This window comes from Oncorhynchus tshawytscha, linkage group LG16 (assembly GCF_018296145.1).
Source record: "Oncorhynchus tshawytscha isolate Ot180627B linkage group LG16, Otsh_v2.0, whole genome shotgun sequence".
Lineage (NCBI taxonomy): Eukaryota > Metazoa > Chordata > Actinopteri > Salmoniformes > Salmonidae > Oncorhynchus > Oncorhynchus tshawytscha.
The window spans coordinates 39,499,626-39,524,206 of NC_056444.1; the positions used below are offsets into that span (position 1 = coordinate 39,499,626).

The 24,581-nt window shown below is 42.5% G+C and overlaps 1 protein-coding gene across 1 annotated transcript in view; it reads left to right on the top strand.

Annotated features, from left to right (window-relative positions):
• The window catches only part of LOC112215641 (sickle tail protein homolog), a 72,845-nt gene that overhangs the window by 19,324 nt on the left and 28,940 nt on the right, over positions 1–24,581 (top strand). Inside the window, exons 2-4 of the mRNA XM_042299907.1 lie at positions 8,532–8,724; positions 18,237–18,435; positions 21,669–21,762. Of these exons, the coding sequence (XP_042155841.1) occupies positions 8,532–8,724; positions 18,237–18,435; positions 21,669–21,762 (486 nt within the window). The remainder of the gene's footprint in view (positions 1–8,531; positions 8,725–18,236; positions 18,436–21,668; positions 21,763–24,581) is intronic.

Sequence of the window (24,581 nt, forward strand, 5' to 3'; positions counted from 1 at the left end):
TTCCATGACCAACAACCTCGTGTTATTTCCAACTTTTTTTTTTTCTTTCTCGCTTTTCCAACGTTTATCTTCTGATGTAATCACTTGTAACTTAAATGCTGTGCAACATAACTCTTGAATTTCATGTGATCACAGGCGTTTCACATGTGATCTCGTGCAAAAGCAACCTGTGATACTATGAAAGTACACGTGAAAACATGTCTTCGGTGTGAAATAAATGTGACATGGCGACGCAAAATTTCAACACGCAATGGCATGAAACTACACGTGACAACATTTGATACATTTTTCACGTGTAAAATTGCACATGTGAGAATGAGATTTTCACATGTGAATGCTGCTCACATGTGAACTCTAAATGTAACATGTGAACAACTGACCTCGCATGTCTCTTATGTTTTCACATGTGAAACTGCACATTTCCTGGGTTTATAAAAAACATTTTTACAGGAAGTAATGAAATGGTATGGGGGTTTTAAGTTAAGTGGTATGCTGTTCAGCTAAAATATTGTAAACATCTTTAATCAATCTGATTACATTTGACATGATCACTTAGTGCTGACTTTTCAATATGACCCCACCTGGGATTTGATCTCTCACAACCTTGGGCCACAAAGTCTGTAGAATACCAAAGTCCCCTACAGATTCATTACCTATAATACATCTCTGCACTTAGCAGTGCAGATGGCACTATTTTGCTATTTAAGTTAGCAAATAATCTGACTATTCTCTCCTCATTAATTAAATTTTCAGCAATTTGAGGGTTTTCTGTATAGTTTAATGTTGGTGGGGCATAATGTTACTCCTGAATCACCATGATGAATACAATACAATATATTTTTTTCTTGAGTGTATTTTTTAAGATTTACTTTGAACTCCAAAGTGTAGGGACACAGGTGAAGTCAGTAATTGCCACAGACATGGTGGCGTAGCAGGAAGTTTGGAATGCTGTGAACCAAGAGGGTGTGAGTTCAAATCCCAGGTGAGGACATTTTGAATAATAATTACTGTATAAATACACCTACACAATGTAGTCAGATATGTAAGTTGATGACATCTTAAGGACTAATCTTTGTTTTGTAGGGCATTGCCTGTGAAATCTCATGAAAAATATCCACATGTTAAACTTCATGTGAAATATAATCAATCACATGTGAAGTGTTCGAAAACCATATGGTTTCGCATGTGATTTTCTTTTCTTCCTTATTAAGGGAATACAACTTTACTTGCTATTTAGAGACATGCTAGCAATTTCGTTGTACAGATATGGTGAAGATGGACCGTCTGAGTGGTCGTTAGGGTCTATGTCCCATTCTGCGAGGGGAGAGACCAGGGGTGGATTGGGACCAGAAATCGGCCAAGACATTTCTAATACACCAGGCCATTTTTTTCCTAGAGGCCCCCATTTATTATCCAAATAATGATTATTCTGTGCAACAAAAAAATTATATTTAGACTGTCGCTCTTGGCTAAAGATGGACTGGTCCACCTGGCATTTTCCCAAACTGCCCTATCGCTAGTCTGTTTCTCAGAGACACTGATTTAAGTTTTACCAGTATTACCAGTGAGGTTTAGCCTAGCAGGCTGAGGTCTTATCTGTTCTGGGGACCGGTGTCATCTTTCTGTCTTCTTCTAGCCCTCATGAGATGGGAGGCTGTAAACACCAAAGGGGATTGGGGACATTTCAGAGCTATTCATTTGATCTAAAACACACTGTCAAACTTGTAAATCGATTTACTGCTCCCAGATAAATCTTGTCTCGGTGCACAAAGATATAATTTTTTTCAATGCATTGACTTAGAGCTAAAAAAAAAAAAGTTTAAAAAAAAATGTGTTGATTTTGAATAGTGTGTTTTGTGTGTGCGCATCCACATGCGTATATGGTTGCCCTGGTTCTACACACACACACACACCCACATCCCTTGACTGCTCTCCCCTGACACTGTGGTGGTGATAGAACTTTGATGTGAGTTTTATCCTGGGCAGGCTGGACTGGGAGTCACCACCATCCTTCTATCCAGTCTGGGGGAGAACAGAACAGAACAGTGGGGCTGGAATAACAGCAGGATGTGTGTGTTCAGCAGACCAGGGGAGTTTCCACTAGACTAGGATATGGGAAGCTCTGCAGGAGGGAGATAATCGCTGTGCTGGTAATTCATTGTAAATATCTTCTATTCTATTAAATGTCTTCAAACCTGGAGGGAAATATTTAATCTATTTAATTCTGCTTATGATCAGGAATGTGACTGATGACTGGGCATGTATGTCTCTAATGTACAGGTTGAAATTGAGAGCATATTGATTCAGTATTTGTAGTAAGTTGGTCGGATGAACAAGCAACTGAGCGACACTGCATTGATTGCCACAGCGCATTGTAATAATATGTGAACGTTCAGAACGTCAACGTTCTGTAAATCTCCAACCTTCCATTTGCATCGCTCGTAGGAGTACGTTTGGCTCGTGAAAGTACGGGAGTCTGAGTTTGCTGTCGGCGAGCCCTCTATGTTTGTGTGCTCAGGCTAATATGTTTTGTATAGGCTCTCTCAGTGCAGGCACACGGAGGTCTGTATGCGAGTCTGAGGTCTGCCTGAGTGAATGTAATCGAATGGCTGGGCCAAATCAGTGGTGCACATTTCAAAGTTGCTGAAACCGATTGAACGTAGGTTCTGGGAAGGTCAATGGACCTGTCATCATGTGGTCTCATATGGTTTGTTTTTTATGCGTCCCAAATGGCACCCTATTCCCTTTTGCCCAAAAGTAGTGCCCTACATCTTTTTTTGTGCACTACAAAAAGGATGCCCTTTTGGGATGCAGTCCATCTCTGGCTAGAGGGATTTCACAGCTAAACCCTCGTTTGAACGTTGCCACTATCTCTTTTTCCCAGACTCTGGATCTTATAAGACTGTACAACAGTAGGCTAAATAAGGTAGCTACTCCTACCTCTGAATGTGTCAGTGTGTGCTTTATCTGCTTTGACTGCAACTCTTGCTACAATTATTCATTTTTGTTCATGTTTTTTTCCATTAACCTATTTTTTAAATATATATTTTACAACTTTGCTGCTGCATACACATACATTGATACATGATACTTTTATATCCAGCAATCACGTAAAGATTATTAATTTATTGATGACAGGGCGTAGGTATTCGATATGCCGTAATGTGTCTGTTACAGTGTAAGTCTGATATCTGTTTTGACTACAGTTATTAACCTAATAAAAATATCTATTTATCGCCGACAGAGAGTAAATATGAATTTGATATGCCGTAGTGTGCAACCACAGGGCCAACCGCCTCGAGTCCACAGATTATATCCCTTCTCCATGGAACGCTGTGATTGGCTTTGATTGTTGATGCTGTAAAGTCGACCCCTTTCAACGAACCAATTAGCCTGGTCTGTCCAGGCCCAGGCAGGCAGGCAGTCTGTCTGAAGGTCATGTGATGATTTTGGAGGGAGAGGGGGATTAGAGGTGGAGTATGGTATGAGAGGGGTTAGGGAGGGGGACACAGCCATAATGAATGGGAATGGATGACAAGGGGATACTAGTGTATAATGTCATTAACACTAGTGCACTACTTTTCACCAGAGCCCTGTAGGCACTACCCAGGGAATAGGGTGCCATTTGAGCCTGGATGATGCAAAAGACCGTGAAGAGTTGGAGACCCACAGACAGACACGAGGATACCGAATGCGCTGAGCAGAAAATGGAGCCATCTCTGAGATGATCTGGGAATTCAAACCACGGCCTTTAGAGTAGTAAACCAATGCCATGTCTGTTTGGTGGTGAACCGTAAAGTAACAGATCTTGCATTCTTCCTCGTCAGGTGTTCAGCAAAAACTCCGGACCCCAATTTTGGACCATAAAGTGGCGTACAATATCCAGCTGAGCGTCTATCCTTTTGTTGCTGGGCCACGCAGGCATACGGATAACCCTGTCCAATCTGAGGAGCCGCTCTGTTAACACACAGATATACAGTTAGGGTTAGAGAGGGTGGTTCGACGGTGTGTCTTGCTGTCTTCCCACGGTGTACAGGGCAGCATGTAGAAGTACAGTACGCAGACAGAGTGTACACGGTTAAGGGACTCCAGATGTGATACTCATACAGATCAGGCCAGTTAATTACACGGGGCTGAGGGATGGTCCTCTCGCTCTCTCTCTCTCTCTTCCTCTCCTCAGGGAGCCAAGACAATTAGCATCTTAAGTGAAAAGGTTTGCTGACATCACCAGTGTGGGGGCTCAACCATGATGAGCTTCTGTTTCCTGGCAGAAGTCCACACTCTGCCAAGTTTTGCGAGAGAAAGACCTAGATGCCGACTAGACGGAGTAAATAGTCTCATTCGACTCTTAAAATGAGGAATTGAGAACAATTCCTTGACATTAGATCAATTCAAGTTTGTCTATTTCTATTTCTGTGCTCCACAACCTGAAGCATGAAGCGCTCTTAAGCAAAGACTCGGAAACCATTACTTGTGAAGTTGCTTCTGTTTTGCAGAAATCAGCCCAGCCCCCTGGCAGCCATGGCTATATTTTCCATAAAGTGTTCTATGTCTGCCACTATCTTTTGATAGAAGCAGTGATTATTTTTAAATATCCTAATTCAAATTTAATCACCACGTCTCAGCACTGTACAATACCTCTGATCATCTGTCTGAAACCACGACGCCACAACCATAATGATGTTTAGACAATGGGGCGGCAGGTATCCTAGTGTTTAGAGCGTTGGGCCAGCAACTGGAAGGTTGCTGGATCGAATCCCCGAGCTGACGAGGTAAAAATCCGTTGTTCTGCCCCTGAGCAAGGCCGTTAACCCACTGTGCGCTGAAGACGTGGATGTTGATTATGGCAGCCCCCTGCCTCTGATTCAGATTGGTTGGGTTCAATGCCGAAGACACATTTCAGGTGAATACATTCAGTTGGACAACAATGATATGGAATTTTTCTTATTTCTTGACTTTTCATCCATCCGTTTTTGTGGTATCTGCTCGTTTGTGAATCCAGGAAATGTACCTAAATTGTATGCAAAAGTAACTTGATTTGACACTCGTGAAAATCTTTCGAGGCTCGAAAGACAGTAGAGACACACACGCGTAACCAGTGTGAAATGGCTAGCTAGTTAGCGGTGCGCGCAAGTAGCGCTGCAATCACTCGCTCTGAAATCTTGAAGTTGTTTCCCTTTTCAAGGGCTGCAGCTTTTGTGGAGCGATCCTTCCTGGGAGGCAGTTGTTGATGTGTTCAGAGGGTCCCTGGTTCAAGACCAGGTCGGAGCGAGGAGGGGGACGGAAGCAACACTGTTATGCACGCAAAGTAAAATGCTACTCTATAAAAACTCATATAGCAGCCAAACCGTTTATACATTTGACGGAGAATAATAAAGGAATTTTAAGGGATGTATTCAATGAGTATAACAAAACAGACATCAAACACCCAATGGGGCGGCAGGTAGCCTAGTGGTTAGAGCGTTGGGCCAGTAACCGAAAGGTTGCAGGTTTTGAATCCCAGAGCTGACAAGGTAAAAAATCTGTCAAGGCAGTTAACCCACTGTTCCCCTGGTGCCGTGGATGTCGATAATGGCAGCCCCCTGCACCTCTGATTCAGAGGGGTTGTGTTAAATGCAGAAGACACATTTCAGTTGAATGCAATTAGTTGTACAGTTGACTAGGTACCCCCCCCCCCAATGGACACCACCTCTGGAAAGAATACCATTTTGGAAATGTAAACGTGAACAATGGCGAAACTGCAACTAAAAGGAACGCTGGATCTTTTATTAAAGACTTTGAAAACAGAACATGCTCTCTCGGAATAGTAAATAGTATAACGTGTAGGAGCAATATCCAATTACCTTGGTAAAGTAGTAACATTCCGACTGAATGCGTTTTGATTCATTTGTTCCCGACGGGCATAATCATTGTCATCTTGTGTATCACTTTTACTGTACCTGTATCAAACGTTTTCACTTCTCCGTGCCACACACTCTGTAAGTGACCCACATAGAATGATAAGACTGCCTTACTCAGTGCTGAAATAGTAGGTGCTCTACGGTGACCATGCACTGTCATCGCTAACTAAACCACACATGGTGATATGCGGAATTTAGGTCTAACCCCCCAGCCGTGACCGGATCAACGTGTGGTCGATGTGTCTTAACAGCAGGTTGGTGGTTATAATCGGAGGTTAAAACCGTGATTTTTACACGTCTAGGCCATGACAGGAAGTGGTTTCTGCTGGGATGGGAAGTGGCTTTTCTGTGATAGAGGGGTACCAAATGGGGTGCCTGCCAGAGAGAGGGAGGGAGGGAGGTTGGTTATGTGTGTGTGCGCATGTGTGAAAGAGAGAGAAAGGAGGATAACTTGCTAAGCTCATCTGATAGACGACACCTCATTTTGGTGTTGATGTGTAAACTTTATTACCACCATCCGCAGGGAGCCTCTCTCTCCATCTTGCTCAGTATATATTCTACCACATGTGACAGTATGTTTTTAACACTGCCAGGTTTTCAGAGCAGCCTGGTACTGTATCTACCTCAACATAATTGGTTACACTCATAAATAATTACTTTTCGCTCATAAATAATTCCAAATCAGTTCAAATTACCGAGCGTGCTCCTTGGTTTCGGATGACACATCAACTGAACTTGGCCCTCCATGTGACTGTCTCGTCATGGGCCATGCATACAAGGACCTTACCTTTCTACTCACGAAACAATTGAGTTGTAGTGCTCGGGTCATCAGGTCTGCGTCCCATCAGGCCTATTCCCTAAATAGTGCACTACTTTTGACCAGGGCCGTATGGGAATAGGCTGCCATTTGGGATGCCGCCCCAGATATACCCAGAGGATGCTGCTGCAATGTCAGGTGACCGGTCACTCCTGTGGTGATGACACTGAAGGTGACATGTCTCATCCACTCAATGATGTCATCTGAATAATAATGGTGGTGTGGAGGGTGATGACTATAAAAAATAATCATACAGCTATTAATAGCAAAGGATTAGTAGACTATAGTTTATTTTGGCTCTATTGGAAAGCAGATACAGTACAGTATAATCTAAAAAAAAACACAGTTCTGTTCAAATTGCTGCCTTGTTTCTTGACATGTTTGATGACCATCTCACCTCTCACCTCTCCCTTTCCCCACGTCCTCTCTCTCTCTCTCTCTCTCTCTCTCTCTCTCTTCATTCCATCAGTCCTTACAGGGCATGTTGTCTTCTCTCCACTCTGAGCTTGACATTCAGAGGTACTTGCTGAAAATCCAATTTCCCCACACAGTTAGTCTGATTTTTATCTTATCTGCATCATGCCTGGGCGTGTGACTGTCTGCATCCCAGCTAACCTGTCTGTCAAGGTTGGGATCAATTTTAATTGAAGGCAGTCAATTCAGGAAGTAAACTGAAATTCCCATTCGATGATTGGAAGAAAAAAAAAGGTCAATGACTTCTCAATAAATGGAAAAGGAGAAGCTATTTATGTCAAAATTGTCATTGTGTGTGCACCTGGGTGTGTCCTCAGAACTGTTAGCTTGATAAAGGGCTCTCGGTGTGCTGACCTCTCATTGCTAGTCAAACTGTCACCCTGGCACAGATAACCTTACAATACTACCAGGCTTCTCAATGAGCTCCACAGCCTTTAACACTCTGCCAGGCCCACAGGACTGTCTGCCTGGTGAACTCATTAGTGGCTTTAATCAGCCTCGCTACACCTTTTCCCTTGGTTGTTGTGCAAAGCTTGAAAAATAATTCTGACCAGAAGAAGAAAAAAAGTGTTACGCTGGAGTTATTTGTATTTTTTTCTACGATGTCGATTTTGGGGCTGTAACTACCTGCACCACAAGTGAGAAAAGCGTGTGTGTGTGTTTGTGTGTGTGTTAACCCTTCACTTCTCAAGTTGTGTGAAGCTTGTCAAAAGAGAAACGCATTATTATTACGTGATAAGGCCTAGGGACCTTTAGGTTTTTTTTTGCAACTGCGACATGCAAAATCATAGTGTGTGTGCTATATAGTGGGGTGTGTCATGCTATATAGTGCGGTGTGTCATGTTTGCCTCACCTTATCTGTATAGTCCTGCAAAAATCACTGCCTGCTCCACATTAGTCAATGGGCTAAGGGGGATACCCAAGCACAACCAAATTACTGCCCTCCTCTTCCATTTTTAGCAACTGCGCCATGGAAAAGTATGGTGTGTGTGTGTGTGCTTGTGTGACATAACCTATAACAGGCAGTGTCTGTCTGCAATCTGCACTGATGCAAACAATTGACACCCAAATAGACTTGAATGCTTTGTTGGTTAAAGAATGGTGCTTGCAACACAGAGTTATGGTGGGTTTGATTCCTGCATGTGACACTGGCACATAGCTTAGGAAAATTGTGTTTCAGTTTGTGTAAGGTTCCTATGTAGGGCTGCAAAATTCCAGTAACCTTCCCAGAATACATTTTGAGGGGGACCTTTTGGGAAAGTTACCGGAATTTTTTTACAACCCTTTTCCTGTGTATCGTGACCCCCTCTTGAACCTCTTTCTCCTCTTCTCCCTTATAGAGCAGAAGCCCTAAACACGGCCTTAGCAGCTCCAGTGTAGGGGACCAGGCTGAGCACCTCTCCCTGGCCTCCCTGGAGTCTCTGGACACCATGTCAGAGGCTGATGCCCCCACCACCTTCACCAGAGGCAGCCGCTCCCGCGCCAGCCTGCCCGTAGTGCGCTCCACCAACCAGACCAGGGACCGCTCACTAGGTAGGGGACCACAACATGGCCACACTGTGTTTTGATGCTATTAACCACAACTACACCAAGGACTGCTTCACACACACAGATAGACACCGCTTGCATAACCCAGCCTGGCTCTCTTTAAAAAAACACACACACACACACACACACACACTTACCAGGGTTTCCGAACATTTCACCAGCAGCATTTTAATTTACCAGACATTTGAGAAATGTGATGGACCCACATGTATAGGGTGCTTAACCTGATTAGGGTGTCCACCCACGGTGCTGAGAATGACAGATGTCACATTTAGATTATGGTTATGCATCTTAAACGGAACATGCAACCCGAGGATGCAACGGCGTGCGTCCTTCTTACCGAATTCCGATGTGCACTTTTGAAGATTAAAACAACAAAAAAAAAACTTTTCCTCAGCAGACAAGAAGAGTAACGAACAGCAAGATCACTAGCCTATGTCAATGTACTATCACCCATAGTACGAAAGTTGACCTATTCTGTCGGTCAGCTTGTCATTCAGTGCGAGAAAGAAATAGCCTATTCCAAACAGACTCTGGAACAGTTTGTGGGAAGACAGATCCCAAATTCATAGAACCAGTACATAACAAAACGCGTTAAAAAGCAAACGAGGCTGACGCAACAGATCAGGGCCCGGTGTCCTGATAGCGATGGAACTAAGGCTTACAGGTGTTTTTAACGATGCATATTTCTTACAACGGCCGTAGACGTAACATATGTTTCCCAAAACGCCGCTCAGATAAGCGCATCGTTGGAGGATGTGCCAATACTGATGGGATCAAATATTTCCTTAAAATGGGGAAATAATTAACAATACTGACGTCGGGATCGCTCCTCGAGAAGATTCACCACTGAAAATATTGAGGCGGCTTATTCTTCTAATGCAGTGGTTCCCAAACGTTTTATAGTCCTGTGCCCCTTCAAACATTCAACCTCCAGCTGCGTACCCCCTCTAGCACCAGAGGTCAGCACACTCTCATGTTGATATATTTATTAAACATAAGAATGAGTGTGAGAGTTTGTCACAACCCGGCTCATGGGGAAGTGACAAAGAGCTCTTATAGGACCAGGTCACAAATAATAATCTAATAATAATCAATAATTTTTCTCTTTGTAGCCATCTTACATATAAAATCCTTATTTGTTCATCAAAAATTGTGAATAACTCACCACAGGTTAATGAGAAGGGTGTGCTTGAAAGGATGCACATAACTCTGCAATGTTGGGTTGTATTGGAGAGAATCTGTCTTAAATCATTTTCCACACACAGTGTGCCTGTATTTAGCTTTCATGCTAGTGAGGGTCGAGAATCCACTCTCACATTGGTGTGTGGTTGCAAAGGGCATCAGTGTCTTAACAGTGCAATTTTCCAAGGCAGGATACCCTGAGCGCAGCCCAGTGGCTTCTGATTAAATTCAATTTTCACAGAACCAATTGTTGCAATTTCGATGAGGCACTCTTGTTCAGATATCGGTAAGTGGACTGGATGCAGGGCATGAAAGGGATAACGAATCCAGTTGTTTGTGTCGTCCGTTTTGGGAAAGTACCTGCGTAATTGCGCACGATCAAATTAGACATTCTCCGTAAGCTTGAGTTCATTTGCACCAAAAAAATCATACAATGATGGAAAGACCTGTGTGTTCTCCTTGTTAATGCAGACAGAGAAGCGCTCCAACTTCTTAATCATAGCCTCAATTCTGTCCCGCACATTGAATATAATGCAGGGTGTCCCTGTAATCCTAGATTCAGATCATTCAGGCAAGAAAAACATTACCCAGAGAGGCCAGTCGTGTGAGAAACTCATCATCATGAAAGCGGTCAGACAAAGGAAAATGATGGTCAGTGAAGAACTTTAAGCTGGTCTCTCAATTCAAAAAATGTGTCAATACTTTGCCCCTTGATAACCAGCGCACTTCTGTGTGTTGTAAAAGCGTTACATGGTCACTGCTCCCATCATTGCATAGTGCAGAAAATACACAAGAGTTCAGGGGCCTTGCTTTTTTCACTGTAGTGTCCAAAACATCTTTCAAGATGTCAGGCATTCCCTTGGCAGCAAGAGCCTCTCGGTGGATGCTGCAGTGGACCCAAGTGGCGTCGGGAGCAACTGCTTGCACGCACCACTCCACTATGTCTCCCTGTCATGGCTTTTGCGCCATCAGTACAGATACCAACACATCTTGACCACCAAAGTCCATTTGATCTCACAAAGCTGTCTAGTACTTAACTGTCCTGGTTTCACAAAGCTGTCTAGTACTGCTGTCCTGGTTTCCAGTGGTTTGCAGAAGAGGATGTCTTCCTTAATTGACCCCCCCATAAAAGTAATGGAGCTGTGCCAGGCCTGCCACGTCTGACTCACCCAGCTGTAACGCATAGAATTCACTGGCTTGTATGCAAAGCAGTAATTGTTTCAAAACATCTCCTGCCACGTCACTGCTGCATCATGAAAAAAGAGTTGTTTGATGAAGGCATTGTCTATAGTTTTTTTGTCCTTCTCCCTCAGAATATCCGCGGCAGCAGGAAGAATTAATTCCTCCACAATAGTATGGGGCTTGCCTGTCCTAGCCACTCGGTAGCTCACCATATAAGACGTTTCTAGCCCCTTCTTATTAATGGGGTCTGTTGCTTTTATACATGTCTTACTACTCGAAGGTCGTCTGAATTCTCGCTCAAAGAACTCCCGTTTGCTGATTTTTCAAATTGGCATGTTTTGTGTCTAAATGTCTGCGCAAGAGTGAAGGCTTCATTGAGTTGTGAGATAGTAATTTTGCACATCTAACACACTGTGGCTGAGGAAAGGCACTACTACTAATATAAGTGAACCCCAAATCAATGTAGTTTTCACCATATTTGCGCCTCTTCAATGGTCCAACATCCCTGTCTGTTGTTCGGTGCTTTCCTGGGTAAGGGTGCAGTAGCTCTTCGGCTGCATCAGATTCACAACTGTCAGTGTCCATGCTAGCTGGGCTAACTACAAATGTAGAATTACTGATGCTAGCATTGGATGTGCTCATGGAAGCAGAACAACTTGTCGTCGACAGGTGCAGGTGTAGTACTGCTGGTAGTAGCAGTACTACCAGTAGAGCTGGTATGCGTCTCTATGGACACGGGCCTTCCTTTTTTTTTAAAATACGGACCGTTAGTGAAATTCAGTGGCAGCTAGTAGGCTGGTGACGACGACCTCCGAGCACCACCCGAACAGGAAGGGGAGCCACCTTCGGTAGGAGTCGTGACAATTTGACATTGTGTTGTTATTTTGCTGAACACTAGATGGTTTAATAATAACATTTTTGGCAGTGAAACGAGCCTACTCAGGCGAGGGGGGGGGGAATTGTCCCCAAATGTGTAGCCCCTGTTTGAAAATGTGAACAAAAATTATTAGTCTTTTTTTTAATGTGAATTGTATTTTTCTTTGGCATACCCCCGACGGCATTGCACGTACCCCTGGGGTTGGGAATACTTGTTCTAATGCTTACCCAATAAAAATGCACAAAATCACAGATTTGGCACATCATTGAGCACAAGTTATTTTTATTTTTTATTTAACTAGGCAAGTCAGTTATGAACATTCTTATTTACAATGACGGTCAAACCCAGACGATGCTGGGAAAATTGATGGGACTCCCAATCACGGCTGGTAGTGATACAGCCTGGATAGACTAGACATCATGAAATATATAGAGACAAATTACAGACAGCAGCCTAATACAACAAAATACAACTCGATTGAACATGAAATATAATGAAATATGATTGAAATATGCCTATACGTCACTTTTTTTTGTATCAATTACAAAGACATTGGCAACATTGTATTTGTATTCAACTTTGTTTGGAAGTTATTGGTGGTCACAGAGAGACGGATAAACCGTGTGATTCTATGTTCTGAGCTGTTCTACAAGTGGTCTGAGGCAGGCGTTAGATTACGCAAATTTTCAAGTGCAACGTTAATAACGATGGTTTTAGGAAACCGCTCTGTGATTGAATGATGCGCCCTATGAAGGTTAGAACAATGAATAAAGTGTGACTCGCTGAAGCCTGTCTACCTTTTTGAATTGTTGAGCAATCATTGGGCGTATAAAAGCACAAGTGGCGAAACCGAGTGGCGTAGACCATCACAGCCATGATACAAAATGTCAAAACACACGGACTCGAGTATATTATTGCTTTTATACAACGGGTTACCGGCGTTGAAAAGCCAGATTTTTCCTAAACCGTCAATTTTTTTCAACAAAACGTGATGCTCAAGGAGTATTTCTATCTGTTTTTTAAAGCCCTTTCGTGGTGAAAAATAAGCCCCCCCTAAACCCACCTGTGGTTGCACCCCTGTCCAGTCATGTGAAATCCATAGATTAGGGCCTAATGTATTTATTTCAATTGACTGATTTCCTTATTTCCTTTTATATGGATCTGTAAGTCAGTTTGAAATTGTTGCGTTTTTCTATTTTTCAGTATACACTACCGTTCAAAAGTTTGGGGTCACTTAGAAATTCCCTTGTTTTTGAACTGAGCAGCACATTTTTTTGTTGTCTATTAAAATAACATCAAATTGATCAGAAATACAGTGTAGACATTAATGTTGTAAATTACTATTGTAGCTGGAAACGGCACATGTAAAAAATAAAAAAAATGGAATATCTACATAGGCGTACAGAGGCCCATTATCAGCAACCATCACTCCTGTGTTCCAATGGCTCATTGTGTTAGCTAATCCAAGTTCATCATTTTAAAAGGCTTAATTGATCATTATAGAAAACCCTTTTGCATTTATGTTAGCACAGCTGAAAACCGTGGTCATGATTTAAAGAAGCAATAAAACTGACCTTCTTTAGACTTGTTCAGTATCTGGAGCATCAGCATTTCTGGGTTCGATTACAGGCTCAAAATGTCCTGTAAAAATCAAATGTAAAAAAAAAAAAACACAAAAAAAAACAAGGTTCCTTTTGACCCCCCTGTAGATGTCATAGCTATGCGTCTCTGGGATATTGTCAGGTGTTACATGCATTTTAGAACATCACGTTACGTGATGTTAAATATATTGAAATGTATTTATTTTTTCGTATGGCTATTGACAGGATTAGAAAGGATGTTCGCTCTCAAGGCAGAGGGCACTTAATTTGCATCAGTATGACAAACGCCTTCAGTTGGGTGGAAATAGTTGCATTCATAGGCTGTAGCATAGCTCTAGTAATGCCACAGGTGGTTCTTCTAAGAGCCAGCCATTTAACTTTGCTGACCTAAACCGAGAGAGTGCTACAGCACGACTCTCATAATCACAACATGTAGTCAGCCTCCGAGACCCCTCAGGATTTTGCTTCTTAAAACGTTATTTGAAAATGTAAGCAAAGGACACGTCTTAGTTTTGAAGTGACTTTGGGTTGAGCATTTTGTCATTTCGTACATTTTGAGTGCCTCTGTGTTGTTTACATTCGGGTACCACACCACTTTGACCAGCGTGACAATTAACAGAAGTCATTTTGCATTTTGCAAGTCATTCTGTACCAAAAGAGGCCTCTTGCTTAGGTTGAAATGCAGACATTTGCGCACACTGCACGAGAAAGCGTTATGCTAGCAGCAAGGGTCATGGGGTGATGAAGGGCAGGAGAAAAGAGGGCACATTACACAGCATTCCTCTGGTGGCCGTCCCATACGGAATAGAGTGAAAGTTGCCCCTAGACACTAATCTTAGGGAAGTTCGGCATTTTCCCCACTAATGGTTAAGGCTAGAATTGGGCGAGGGTAAGCTGATCCTAGATCTGAACCTAGGGGAAACTTCACCCCGTAGCCTCCCACACACACACACCCGCAGTCGTGTCCCCAGAGACATCTTGTCTTCCTTAAGAGCCCTGTGCCAGTAGAAGTAGTGCCTTCAGTCAGAGGACTCCTTAACACAACATTGGAGCTATAGTCGCTGACATCTACAGTAGGAATTACTCTCTTCAAGTGAGTTTCTGTATTCTCTCGGATGTTACAGGTAGCTTTAGAGGTGCAACATTATGCTCATACTACAGTATAGTAGTAGTTGTTTTGGAAGAACTTTTAGATATTTATTTATTGCTGTACTGCATTTTGTATTGTAGAAGCGAGGGAGCATGGGAATTTAAAGAGCTCTTTATTCTGCATATGAAAGTGAAAGTCATTTAAGGTGATTTGGTTCCATTTGGAGAAGCGTTATAGTGTAGAGTTGCATCTGACTGTTGTAAAGCCTTGCAAGCTCTCGAAACTAAGGTTGCATCCCAAATGGCACCTCATTCCTTTTGTAGTGAGCTACTTTTCACCGGAGTCCATAGGGCTCTGCTCAAGGGTAGTGCACTATATTGGGAATACAGGTGTACGGTCATAATTTGATCACCCTGTTGCAAGATAACTTTCCTGCAATGCAGAAAATGTCAAACTTGTAGTGTATTTGAGGTTTAAAAAGGCTTCTGAAGTTTGTAATTTTCACTTTGAAATTCCAGACTTGATTTTCGCGGAATATGTATCAACCCCTACAGAAATGTAAATGAATTCTAATCCACATAATTACAGTGCCTTGCGAAAGTATTCGTCCCCCTTGAACTTTGTGACCTTTTGCCACATTTCAGGCTTCAAACATGAAGATATAAAATTGTATTTTTTTGTGAAGAATCAATAACAAGTGGGACACAATCATGAAGTGGAACGACATTTATTGGATATTTCAAACTTTTTTAACAAATCAAAAACTGAAAAATTGGGCGTGCAAAATTATTCAGCCCCCTTAAGTTAATACTTTGTAGCGCCACCTTTTGCTGCGATTACAGCTGTAAGTCGCTTGGGGTATGTCTCTATCAGTTTTGCACATCGAGAGACTGAAATTTTTTCCCATTCCTCCTTGCAAAACAGCTCGAGCTCAGTGAGGTTGGATGGAGAGCATTTGTGAACAGCAGTTTTCAGTTCTTTCCACAGATTCTCGATTGGATTCAGGTCTGGACTTTGACTTGGCCATTCTAACACCTGGATATGTTTATTTTTGAACCATTCCATTGTAGATTTTGCTTTATGTTTTGGATGATTGTCTTGTTGGAAGACAAATCTCCGTCCCAGTCTCAGGTCTTTTGCAGACTCCATCAGGTTTTCTTCCAGAATGGTCCTGTATTTGGCTCCATCCATCTTCCCATCAATTTTAACCATCTTCCCTGTCCCTGCTGAAGAAAAGCAGGCCCAAACCATGATGCTGCCACCACCATGTTTGACAGTGGGGATGGTGTGTTCAGGGTGATGAGCTGTGTTGCTTTTACGCAAAACATATCGTTTTGCATTGTTGCCAAAATGTTCAATTTTGGTTTCATCTGACCAGAGCACCTTCTTCCACATGTTTGGTGTGTCTCCCAGGTGGCTTGTGGCAAACTTTAAACGACACTTTTTATGGATATCTTTAAGAAATGGCTTTCTTCTTGCCACTCTTCCATAAAGGCCAGATTTGTGCAATATACGACTGATTGTTGTCCTATGGACAGAGTCTCCCACCTCAGCTGCATCTCTGATCAGTCTTCTCCTTGTATGAGCTGAAAGTTTAGAGGGACGGCCAGGTCTTGGTAGATTTGCAGTGGTCTGATACTCCTTCCATTTCAATATTATCGCTTGCACAGTGCTCCTTGGGATGTTTAAAGCTTGGAAAATCTTTTTGTATCCAAATCCGGCTTTAAACCTCTTCACAACAGTATCTCGGACCTGCCTGGTGTGTTCCTTGTTCTTCATGATGCTCTCTGCGCTTTTAACAGACCTCTGAGACTATCACAGTGCAGGTGCATTTATACGGAGACTTGATTACACACAGGTGGATTGTATTTATCATCATTAGTCATTTAGGTCAACATTGGATCATTCAGAGATCCTCACTGAACTTCTGGAGAGAGTTTGCTGCACTGAAAGTAAAGGGGCTGAATAATTTTGCACGCCCAATTTTTCAGTTTTTGATTTGTTAAAAAAGTTTGAAATATCCAATAAATGTCGTTCCACTTCATGATTGTGTCCCACTTGTTGTTGATTCTTCACAAAAAAATCTTTGTCTTTATATCTTTATGTTTGAAGCCTGAAATGTGGCAAAAGGTCGCAAAGTTCAAGGGGGCCGAATACTTTCGCAAGGCACTGTATGTACATTTCCTGTTGCTGCAGGATTATTTTCCTGCTGTAGCAATCTAGCTCAAATGTAGTTCCTAGTGTGCCATTTGTCAAACAAACAAAGTCTATTCTTAAAATTCTATTCTATTCTTAAAATTCTACAAAAATCTCTGAAACTGGAAACACTTATCTCCCTCACTAGCTTTAAGCACCAGCTGTCAGAGCAGCTCACAGATTACTGCACCTGTACATAGCCCATCTATAATTTAGCCCAAACAAATACCTCTCCCCCTACTGTATTTATTTATTTATTTTGCACCCCATTATTTCTCTCTCTACTTTGCACAGTCTTCCACTGAAAATCTACCATTCCAGTGTTTTACTTGCTATATTGTATTTACTTCGCCACCATGGCCTTTTTTTGCCTTTACCTCCCTTATCTCACCTCATTTGCTCACATTGTATATAGACTTATTTTTCTACTGTATTATTGACTGTATGTTTGTTTTACTCCATGTCTAACTCTGTGTTGTTGTATGTGTCGAACTGCTTTGCTTTATCTTGGCCAGGTCGCAGTTGTAAATGAGAACTTGTTCTCAACTTGCCTACCTGGTTAAATGAAGGTGAAATAAAATAAATACAAATTATTCTCTGTCCATTAGCTGTGCAGCCACGCCATTTGGTTCTGATTTAAGAGTGAAACCAGACAAGCAGCAACCACATACAGTCTTGCAATCCGACTCCCATCTTAGAATTGAGCTGTCTAAAGTCTCCGGAGCTAAATAAAGTTCAGTTTTTAGGGAATGTTACAAATGCTGCAGGTGAAATAGAATATGAAGCTCAGGGTGTGTCCCAAATGGCACCCTATTCCCTGTTGTCCCTGGTCAAAAGTAGTGCACATCAAGGGAATAGTGTTCCATTTGCGACGCATGACCAGCCATCAAATAACACACGTGGTATTAGGATCATCTGCAAGGTCTTTCATTGTAATGAAAAGCTAGTGGCTAACTGCTAACATAACAGTACACCAGGGAAAGAGAGTTAGTTCACCAACTGACTATGTTGTTACAAGGAAGCACTACTATTAGCTATAGAGCCGGAGATGTATGTACCATAGAGGGGCTCAGCACTTTATTTCCTGGAGCCTATAGGATCTTTATTATACTACCGCAAACGTCTGGTCTTTAACTCAATGGAAATACACTGAAGATATAGTGTTTGCTGTATGTCTGACTGCGTACAACTCATGTGGCCCCACAGTACACAAAGCATGCGTCCAAATGGCACCCTATTTACTATATAGCGCACAACTTTGAATAGTGGCCCATAAGACTGATGTTGTGTTCCTGTACATGGTTAACAGCCACCAGATCATTATTAACTCTTTGGTAACCCTCTCTCCTTCCGTTCTACTTCCCAGGTGTGCTGTACCTGCAGTACGGAGAGGAGACCAAGCAGATCCGGATGCCCAATGAGATCACCAGCGGCGACACCATCAGGGCTCTGTTTGTGAGTGCCTTCCCCCAGCAGCTCACCATGAAGATGCTGGAGTCTCCCAGTGTGGCCGTCTATGTCAAAGATGACATGAGGAACATGTACTACGAGCTTACTGACGTCAGGTAAATGTGTGTGTGTGTGTTATGTCTCTACTTTCCCACACTGGGTTAGCTAGAGCAGGTCATTTGGGGTTTTCTTCCCTATGTCTCAGTCTCACCCCTGTAAGGTCCTCAGGGTTACCCAGCAGCCTTCCTCTCTCCCCTCCTTAGGCTCTTCCTGTCTAATGAGCTCAACTTACGCAACACAGGAAGTGACCCTCTCTACTTCCCATTCAACGCAATAGCTGTGTGGATGAAAGGCCTCTGGATGTGGAGCCCTACTGTAGTGGACGCTTTAGTTCCACCTACACCTAAACAAACCCAAACAACACTGTCCCAAGTGACACCCTAATCCTTATCTAGTGCACTACTTTGGGTTTGCCTATGGGCCCGGGTCAAACGTAGTGCACTACATAGACATTAGGGTGCCATTTTGGGTCGTGAGCATAGTTTTAGAGCCTCTACTTTCTCAAATGTTGTCCCACGTGATGGAAAGTGGAAAATTCTTTTGGAAAGTTATTTTGTGTCCTTCCTGCTCAGTTAGCAGGACAAAAGGATTGGACAGGAACCCATAATCAGTCTAGTTTCTTCCAGAGCCACAGATTTAAAGTGAGTGAGAGAGCTGTATCAAAGGTGGCCACAGTCTGGCTGTCTTCTATGTGCAGAAGCTTGTGCAAAGAGACACTTAATATGCGTCCCAAATGGCACCATATTCCCTATTTGGTGCACTACTTTTGACCAGGGCACAAAGGAACTCTGGTAAAAAAAAGTAATACACTATGTAGGGAATAGGATGCCATTTGGGACACATATTAAGTGTCTCTTTGCAGAGGCACATGTAGCATTAGCGTTAGCCTGCCTTTCTTTTAACATAGAATCTCACTGTTTTTCTCTCTATAAGACAACACTGACCAGGGTTTCATGCCCTCAGTCATCCCCACACACAGTCACGTCACCAATCACCCACTTCCTGGTATTATGGGTGTGTTTATGGGAGACAACATTTCATAAAGTCCAACCATATAGACAGGGCATTTGGAAAGTATTCAGACCCCTTGACACTTTTCCACATTTTTTTACGTTAGAGCCTTATTCTAAAATGGATTCAATTACTTTTTCATCTACACACAATCCCCCATAACACCGAAGCGAAAACAGGTTTTTAGAAACTTTTGTGAATGTATAAGAAAAACAAAAACAGAAGTATAAGTATAATTTCTAAATGTAGTCAGACCCTTCGTTACGACACTCGAAATTGAGCTTGGTTTCATCCTGTTTCCATTGAGCATCCTTGAGATGTTTCTACAACCTGATTGGAGTCCATCTGTGGTAAATTCAATTGATTTGGACATGATTTGGAAAGACTCACATTTTTCTATATAAGGTCCCACAGTTGACAGTACATGTCAGAGCAAAAACCAAGCCATGAGGTCGAAGGAATTTTCCGAGACAGGATTGGGGAAGGGTACCAAAAAATGTCTGCAGCATTGAAGGTCCCCAAGAACACAGAGGCCTCTTGAAATGGAAGAAGTTTGGAACCACCGAGACTCTTCCTAGAGCTGGCCGCCAAACCAAACTGAGCATTCGGGGGAGAAGGGCCTTGGTCAGAGAGGTGACCAAGAACCCGAAGGTCACTCTGACAGAGCTCCAGAGTTCCTCTGTGGAGACGGGACTTCCAGAAGGACTTCCATCTATGCAGCACTCCACCAATCAGGCCTTTTATGATAGAGTGGCCAGACAGAAGCCATTCCTCAGTAAAAGGCACATGACAGCCTGCTTGGAGTTTGGCAAAAAGCACCTAAAGGACTGACCATGAGAAACAAGATTCTCTGGTATGATGAAACCAAGATTGAAAACTTTGGCCTGAATGTCATACGTGGTCACGTCTGTAGGAAACCTGGCACCATCTCTAAGATGAAGCATGGTGGTGGCAGCATCATGCTGCGGGGATGTTTTTCAGTGGCAGGGACTGGGAGATTAGTCAGGATCGATGGAAAGATGAAAGGAGCAAAGTACAGAGACATGCTTGATGAAAACTTGCTCCAGAGTGCTCAGGACCTCAGACTGGGGCAAAGGTTCAACTTCTAACAGGACAAAAACCCTAAGCGCACAGCCGAGACAACGCAAGTGTGGCTTTGGGACAAGTCTCTGCATGTCCTTGAGTGGCCCAGCCAGAGCCCGAACTTGAACCCAATCGAACATCTCTGGAGAGACCTGAAAATAGCTGTGCAGCGATGCTCCCCATCGAACCTGATGAGAGGATCTGCAGAGAAGAATGGGAGAACCTCCCCAAATATAGGTGTGCCAAGCTTGTAGCATCATACCCAAGAAGACTCAAGGCTGTCATCACTGCCAGTGCCAAATGTGCTTCAACAAAGTACTGAGTAAAGGGTGCGCTTTTTCATCATGTGGTATTGTGTAGATTGATGAGGGGGAAAAAACTATTGAATCCATTTTAGAATAAGGCTGTAAAGTAACGTGGAAAAAGTCAGGGGGTCTGAATACTTTCCGAATGCACTGTATATGGATTATACAAGGATTTTTTATTATTTTTTATTATTTTACCTTTATTTAACTAGGCAAGTCAGTTAAGAACAAATTCTTATTTTCAATGACGGCCTATGAACAGTGGGTTGACTGCCTTGTTCAGGGGCAGAACGACAGATTTGTACCTTGTCAGCTCGGGGATTTGAACTTGCAACCTTCCGGTTACTAGTCCAACACTCCCCGCCCCCAGCTGTTTAGAGACTATATTGTATATTTGAATTTCTGTAGGGTACAAGTTTTTGGCACACTGGGCTCAAATGGAAAAACAAGTGTTCTCTATCTGTAATGTTCTTGCGGTGGTGGGATGTTTACTTTATGACTAGCCGTCATCTTTTTTTATCAGGGCTGTAAAAGTTGTCACATGTTTGTTCCTCACAGACTGGTACGGTAGAGCGCAGGAGTACTAGCTGACTCAGAACACATCTAGGCAGAGAGAGCTTTACATAGGAGCTTTATTTATTTGAGGAAAACTATTTACCGTAACACTACTAGACAAGTTTTGGAATAATTGGACACTTTCGACACAGCACCGTGATGTCTGAGCCAGTGTACGGTCAGTACACCAGACCACGGACTGTGTATGACATAGCCTTGTCAGAGTACACACCAATGTCTCGGTATAGGAGTCTCGCAGCTAGAGGAGACAGACCGCTGTCCGATAGTGATATAATCTGGGCACCTCGTCAAACTTCGGCTGTTTCTCTCTCCAGGAATATCACGGATCACTCCTGCCTGAAGGTATACCACAAGGACCCCGCACAAGCCTTCAGCCACGGCCCAAGACCCACCAACGGCGATGCCAGGGTGAGTACTATACTTTCGGTTTTGTACACCAGCTTCAAACGGCTGAAAATACAATGTTTTTGTTTGTGGAAAATACATTTCACAGCGGTGTAGATGATACAATTATTCTCTACACTATACTTGCTTGTTTTGTCACATAAACTGAAATTAGGCCAACTATTAGAAGTTTTGCAACCAGGAAATGGCGGAGTGATTTCTGCATAGTGCATCTTTTAATTCCTGCCTGAGCAAAGGAATATAGAGGGTCTAATTCTAAGTCCATCCCTACTGTGGTGCTTTTGTAAAAAATAAAAGTACAGGTGTATTATTATGTGCAACATGCCAGCCATTCCCACGGAAACAGCTCCAGTACGGAATAGGCCATTCTAGTCAGTCTAACGTATAAATAACACCGTCAATGGGGGCCCCACCTCTTCCTCCCCTCTCACCCTATCCTCCTCTACCCTCTTGTCTCCTACTTATCATCCCTTCCTCTCAGCATCTAGGTAGAGGAATGACCCCCCCAACCTCCCCGTCTTCCTTAATCTGTTTTCTGTTCATGGGGGTCTTCTGTTCTCCGTGCCTAATTTTGGGGGGGGGATCGAGGGAGCCTTGTGTGTGCTTTAGCGCAGTTCTCCTGAAATAATTGAACTACATTCATGTGGCTTTTCCTTGTCCATTCTTCTCCAAATCTCCTGCTATTCTCCCACAAGGCTGTTGCCTGCTCTCCTCGTGTTGGTTTCCTGCTGATGTAACGGCAGGAAACCAACACGCAAAGACCTCATTCCTCGTGTGTTCTAACCCCAAATCCTTTCTGATCAACTGACCCTGATCCTACTTAGTCTTCTTGGATGCTTTATCTATCTAGCCATGAGGAGTCTCCATCTGTACTTTTGCCCAGAGCCCTATTGGGTCCTGGTTAAAAAGTGGGCACCATATAGGGAGTAGAGTGCCATTTGGGATGCAAAACAGGAGTATTATTGCAGTTAATTACAATCACAACGACCCTTTCAATGAGCCCAGCATCATGTATTGTGTCTTTGTAGCGAGACGGCAGCTTTGCTTTATGGGAAGTGGAGTGTGCTGTCAGATTCTGTAGTGTTTTGCTTTAGTAGTAGAGTAAAGTACCATTGAGTCTTTAAGTCTAGGGACTACTTTTGATTTATTCTCTCTATTGTTTATGAAACTGTGCTTCAGTCTGCCTCTATTTCCTACTGTATAAGCATACACTGTGTAGTATAGTATTTTACTGAAATGAATCGAACGCGTAGGATACCAAGGAGCAACCACCATTTCTAAAGCAGCTACTGCATGCACGGCAGAACATTTAAGAAAGAACCATGGATTGCTCTACTGTTGATTTGTTTAACAGGAAGTAGACATATGTTATGAGCAGTGTTATAAAAAGTGAACACACTCACACACACACACACACACACACACACACACACACCCTGCATGAATACGCAACCCAGTTCTCATGAGCTGTCTTATCAGTTCTGTCATTGTTTAACCCTCAGGAGCAATTCACACACTTATTCTGTCTCTAGACTACTGGACTACTCCAGGAGATCTATGGGCATTGTCTTACACACACACACACACACACACACACACACACACACACTCACACACAGGTTGAGCACAAACACATGCGCACACTCACGCACAGGTTACGCACACAAACCCTTCCAGGTTTGAGTTAATTTGTTCTAGGCACCGGTGTGCGATTGCGTTGAAGTCGCCTGTCTCTTTAAAAGGCGGTGACCACTTTGATGATGTTTGACTCCCACATTGTCCCTTTAACAGACCAAATGAGTTAGGCTATGGACTTTGATCTCATCCAGTGATGGGCAAAAATGACCAAATACAATTATAAAATACACATGCAAAATACCATGAAGATCAAAAGTATCAAAATAAACCACAAAATACTTGTATTTGAAATACATATGTTTGTTACTTCCAAGAGTTCGATCATTTGAATTACCCGAACGGCAACATTCTCCGTAATGGTTACAAAAAAAGACTTCTGATACAGGGGAAGTGAAGGGCCACAAAATGTCTACAACCTACAGTATTTTGAAAATACAAAATACATTGGCGTGTAGTTCAGCCCCAGTGTAATTGAAAGAAAAAAAAATACTCAGTCATTCAAATACCTATTTCAAGTACAGTACCTGTAACAGAAATATGACACTTGCAATAAGTTGTTCTGGGATTCAAACAACAAAGCGGTTAGATTCTTCAACAATCAATGGCTTTATTTAATAAAAATTGTCATCCAAATATTTATCATGTATATATCCATATTCCTTTAACTTAGATTTGTGTGTATTAGGTAGATGTTGTGGAATTTTTCGATTACATGTTGGATATTGCTGCACTGTGGGAACTAGAAGCACAAGCATTTCGCTACACTTACACATTATTAGCAGATGCTATTGCATGTGACCAATAAAATTTGATTTTGATTTAAGTCCCAAAATGGATGTACCAATCCCAGATCACTCCTTTTAAATACCTGCTCATGAAGTGATACAGCTATAATGTGTATACAGGGCATTTGGAAAGTATTTAGACCCCTTGACTTTTTCCACATTTTGTTACATTACAGCCTTATTCTAAAATGTATTAAATAAATGTTTTTCCTCATCAATCTACGCAGACATAATAACTAAGCAAAAACTGTTTTTTTTGCATTTTTTTCCAAATGTATTAAAAATAAAAAAACATACCTTATTTACATAAGTATTCAGACCCTTTGCTAGTGGTTAGAGCGTTGGACTAGTAACCGGAAGGTTGCGAGTTCAAACCCCCGAGCTGACAAGGTACAAATC